Raw genomic sequence first — 5,198 nt, forward strand, 5'->3', positions numbered from 1 at the left:
AAGTATAAACAGTTTTTATTTTTATTTTTTTTTCCATTTTAAAGCATTAGCAATTCTCAGGAAATACAGTACACTTTTATTTATCCAAATTATTTTTAACCCTTTGAGCACTGAGAATGGTTTAAGTAATCATCGTTTCATAATAATAAATACATTTTCTTTAAAAAAAAAAATAAAAAAAAATAAGAAAAAAGAAAAGAAAAAAAAAGTCATTTTGTGCAAAAGAAAAAAAAAAAAAGAAGAAAATAAAATAAACAGTGCCAATTACATATCCGTGTGGCTTGTGACTTCAGTTTTTACTGGGAACAAATGAAATGACATCGCTAATAAATATGCATAATTTAAAACATGAACTTTTAACAATATAGATGTATAGTCTAACAATTATATTTTTTTGTTTTAGAATAATAGTTTTTGAATATTTTATAAAGATTTTTTTTTTTTGTTGCATCCTTTGAATAATTTACAATGCTTGGGTGTTTAAAAAAAAAAAAAAAAAAAAAAAAGGAAGTCAGTTGCAAAAAACAAAACAAAAACAAATTTTATGTCATTCAAGAGGTTCATTAAAAAAAGATTATTTTTTTTTTACACTATACATAGGCACAGTTTATGTAAAATGGATATACTGCATCAGATACTGAAAAAAAAAAACAAAAAAAAAAAAAAACCACCAGTTAAAAATGTCAGGGGTGGGCAAGTTGCCTTAAAAGTCAATCACAATCTCCAAAATGCAAGTTTTGTACATTATATACACAGTTTTAATCCTTGCTTGGTCACAGGATTGCAAACCAAAGGTCCCAGTGGATGTCTAACTATTTCAGTATCAAAGAAGACCGCAGTTCTAGAACCTTTTTTGAAATTGAATCTGAGCCAGCATTCATTTTTTTTTTTTTTTTTTAGAAAAAAAAAAAAATAAATAGAAAAAAGAAAAAAAAAAAAAAAAGGAATATTCCCCAATTAACATAAAATAGTGCTCCAAAGTACTCAGAGGGCTAAAGGTTCATTTGCTGAAAAATACTAGTACACAGGTCAAAATGAAAAATAGTGTACCAGATTTTAAGATAGAAATGCTTAAATAAACTGTCTTTTAATTCATGCAGCCGGTGCACAGCTTATCCAATTTGCGCAAGTTTCCAAACTCTTATCGGGGGGGGGGGGGGCACTATAACCTTCATATGCAACAAGAGCTGATTATGCACCTCTATTAAATGCTTTACAGTTTTACAAAACAAGTTCGTGCCCCACCCTTCCCCCAGAGTAACTCTCCAGAGCTAAAATTAGGAACGTGTGCCAAGTTTTTTTTTTTTTTTTTTTTTTTTTTTTTAGCTTTAAGGCCTTTTTCCTGACAGTTCCTCAAAGCAAATTACAGTCAATTTTATAATAATATTAATAAAAAAAAAAAAAAAAAAAAAAGCAAATGCTACTGCTTCTCCATTTCTGCCACATAGAGAAGGTGGTCTTCCGGGGACTTCCCATGTGTTTTACTCAAGTGAAGTTTCACAGCATGCTTGCTTGCAAATGTCCGGTTGCAAAGCTTGCACTGGTAGGTGGACCCAGTCTCTTCTTCGGGAGAGGAGGCCACCAGCTTTTCGGAGGGGGACTTGGTGTGTGCTAACTGATTATGTATCTGTTCACTGGACAGTTTTGATAAGTCCCTTATTCTGAAACCTAAGTGGGATTCGAGGTGACTGATGTAGGTGGAGGGAGTCCTGATTTGCGAGGCACAGTCATTACAAAAAAACACCGGGTGCCCCGTATCTAAGTTCTTAAGGAATTTTGTCCCACCTGTCCTTCTTAGCTGGTATTTTACATTGGCTAGCCAGTGGCTGATGGTGGTCATGGAGAGTCCCGTAAACCGGGAAATGTGCATTCTCTCTTGGGGGCTCAAGTCGGACATGACGTACTTCCCCTCCGAGGTCTGCCGCAAGCTCGCGGCAAACTGGGCTTGCAGGATGAGCAAGTGTTGCGGATTCCAGTTGGACTGTCGCCCTTTCCTCTTCTGAGCCGGTGTGTTTTCCTCCGGTTCTTCTATTGTGGTACCGTCAATGTCAGATTTCTCAGATATGCTGGTAGGTGTAGAAGATTTTGATGTGTGGCTTTCTGTCAGGTTCTTCAGCATATCAGAGATATCTGACAAGGCATTCTCGCGCAGCGGTGAGTTTGACATGAATGACACGACTGCAGATGTCTTTGCCGTTGTCACTGTAGATGAAGAAGATGCGGTAGACGACGACGTGGATGACAAAAGCGCTGAAGCCAGAGAGCAGTTTTTGTCACTCTTCCCTTTCGTCAAATCTATGGGCTGGTCATTGTTGACATGATAAAAATAACGGTCTGTTAGGTGGTCTGTTTTTTTGGCTTGGATAGGTGGCGTGGCTATGGCAGCCTTTTCTGCCAAGCTGTTACTCATTTTAAACAACATGCTCATTGGGTCCAGAGCCGGTAGAGATGGCTTAGCTGCCTTGCCAAGGTGAATGTTCATAACTGACTGCAGTGCGCTTAATGGATTGACGAAGGGTTGCTCAGGAGGATGGTCTGTTATTATAGCTGTACTGCTACTTAAGCTGCCAATCATGGACTTGACATGGTCTTTGCCATTTACCTCTGGCTCCAGGGTAGGGCTCTCCTTGCAGTTGTCTTTTGGTGGAGCTGGACTGTTTTGCTGGCTTTTAAACACAATGTCGTTTAAAACATCGGGCTTTAGAGGTTCGCTGACCTCGCTTCCGCTGGGGGATGGCGTCGCTCGCTTGATTGGAGAAAACCTCTCCTCTGGTTCCTTCATTTTCTCTTCCACTTTGGCCACCTTTTCTGTCACCTTCTTGACTAGCTCCTCCATGGCATGGAAATTCGTTTTTGGCACAGGTGAGGTCTGGCTGCTCGGTGAAGAAATTAGGGGCTGATTTTTGGAAGGTGACATGACGTCGTTGTTGTTTCCATACATTGGTTTCAGTGAAGTACTTTTTCCTGAGGAACCTAATGATAACTTCATCATGTTGGGAAGTTGGTAAGCAGCGTGGATGCTTGGGTAACCTCCCCAGCTCGGTGTGCCATTCTGAGCTTTATTTATAGCGGAAGTCACCGTGTTTTCTAAAGATTTAAGAATGTCTAAACCCCCTTTAGGGCTCTCTTCCAAATCATGTTCCGTTAGGTAATGGTATTTAGAAGTGGCGTCAAACTTTTCCTCCTCCTCATTTCCCTTTTCTTTCTCCTTGATTTTGTCATCCGTGATGACTCGGTCTTTGTCAACCTCTTTTTTGATCTCTACAGCCAGTTTTGGCGACAGAGAGGCACCGTTATTGGTGGGAGGCGTAAATGTGGTGGCGGCTAGTGGCACAGATTGGACTTTCTCGTCTATAACTGAGTTTGGGGTAATAGGGGATTCAATGACAGGCTTTCCTTTCTTAAGGGCAGAATTAGTCACTTTTATAAAATGTCCCGTGACCATCATGTGGCCAGTAAGTTCTTGTAGTGTGTCATGGGAGCTACCACATTCCATGCATTTGAGAATCTGAGATTTCCTAGCTTCAAAATGCCAAGCATAGCTGGCTCCGTTCTGGTGTCCATACCGGTTATTTGGCGTTATATATGGGTTGGAATTCTTTTGCAAAGTATCGTTGGAATCTAAAATTGTCGCTTTTGGCGTCCCCCCTGTTGAGTCAGGAGAACTTGGAAGTTCGAGTTCCAGAGACAGTTTTTTTCTAGACGCCGGGACAATTTTTGCTGCTACGGGAGTAACAGGTTCTTTAAGAGGCACTTTTTGGTAATGTTTCGTTTTAATCATGTGAACACTGAGGTCCTGGAGGGATTCGAAGGAATGCCCGCAGTACATACACTTCAAGACTTTTTGGGCATCTTCTTTCCCTTCCATTTCAAGTAATGACCGTTTACGAGGTTTCGACCACCGTCTGGGGTTTTTGTTATCGTTTTCGTGGTTGTCATCTCTATAGTGTCCCGTTTCATTCATGTGAACCGTTAACTCAACCAACGTATCATAGGCGGCGCTGCAGTCTTTGCAACGGAACTTACTGGCTCCCGTAAAAATTGAACCGTAGAGTTTGCTGCTCTGTCGGTACAACTGGACGGTGCTGAAGAGGCTTGGCTCAGGGAGCGCTCTGCATTGGGACACTTGTTGTAGAGTTTTGGCCACAGCTGTCTGGTGCCAGTCAAAGCTTCCACTTCCACAGCTGCTGCTGCTACTGCTGCTGCTGCTGCTGCTGGCGTTGTTTTTCTCCGGCGTCGACTGGTGAAGGTTTAAACTGAGGTTTGACCAGTAAGAATTGGAAAGGAAATTATTGTACACAGCTTTCATCTGCTCCAAACTGTCAGACACACTGGAGTCCTCTAGAGGGGCCAACAACTCCTTGGTTTCCTCCTCGTTTTTGATGGAGCTGCTTTCAAAGTCCGTCAGGCGGTCGCTGGTCTCGCTGACGTGAGACTCGCTGTCCATCTCGTGGCTGGAAAACTCACCAGCCGGGGAGTGCTGGTAGCCCGGAGAAGTCTTGGCGAAATCCGTTTCCGGGCAAGCATACTTTGCCGACGGTTCTCCGTCCACAACAGAGTCCTCAACCTCGCCATCTTCATCAAGCGCGGCTGCCTTCAGTTCATCAGACACGTAGGCTACAAAGGAAGAAGAAGAAAAAAGAATTAGAGACTGCTGTGACCTTAATAAAAGTTAAATAAAATTCATCACAAGTTACATATAGGAAAAACGACAGCGCATTTACATTTAATAATAAATAAAATATGGCGTTTTTATTTTATTTTATTTTTTACGAGAAAAATAGCTAAAGGAGTGATATAAAAAAAAAAAAAAAACTCTTCAAACATAATTTGCCACCTTATTCTTCTCAAGGGGCAACAGCTTGAAATTAAAACTAAATTTGAAATTAATGAAGCACATTCTAGAGGTGGCATTCATTTCTAAAGTAATAAATTACTTGTATCAACCTTAGAGACAGCAGTTCCTGTCTGTCAATTAATATGTCTCATGCTTTTTCTACCCCTAATGCATTTCTTGACAGACAGCTTCACAATTTAAATTAAGCACACATTTTTTTTTCTTACTCATTACATTTCTGATGCTGAACCTTTAATAAACATAAAGTAGAGAACTATCAATATAATTCCTACAATGAAAGAAATTTACATCAATTACAATAAATTAAAAAATGATTTAGTTTTTTGTATGTGTCTTGAGT

General features: G+C 40.2%; 1 protein-coding gene across 1 annotated transcript in view; it reads right to left on the bottom strand.

Annotated features, from left to right (window-relative positions):
- Positions 1-500: 500 nt before the first annotated feature.
- Positions 501-5,198, bottom strand: part of TSHZ3 (teashirt zinc finger homeobox 3) — a 147,840-nt gene continuing 143,142 nt past the window's right edge. Inside the window, exon 2 of the mRNA XM_077451579.1 lies at positions 501-4,617. Within this exon, the coding sequence (XP_077307705.1) occupies positions 1,421-4,617 (3,197 nt within the window). The 3' untranslated portion in view covers positions 501-1,420. The remainder of the gene's footprint in view (positions 4,618-5,198) is intronic.

The sequence above is a fragment of the Lithobates pipiens genome, unplaced genomic scaffold, assembly GCF_037356315.1.
Source record: "Lithobates pipiens isolate NorthernLeopardFrog02 unplaced genomic scaffold, aLitPip1_a1.2 Scaffold_10, whole genome shotgun sequence".
NCBI classification, from domain to species: domain Eukaryota; kingdom Metazoa; phylum Chordata; class Amphibia; order Anura; family Ranidae; genus Lithobates; species Lithobates pipiens.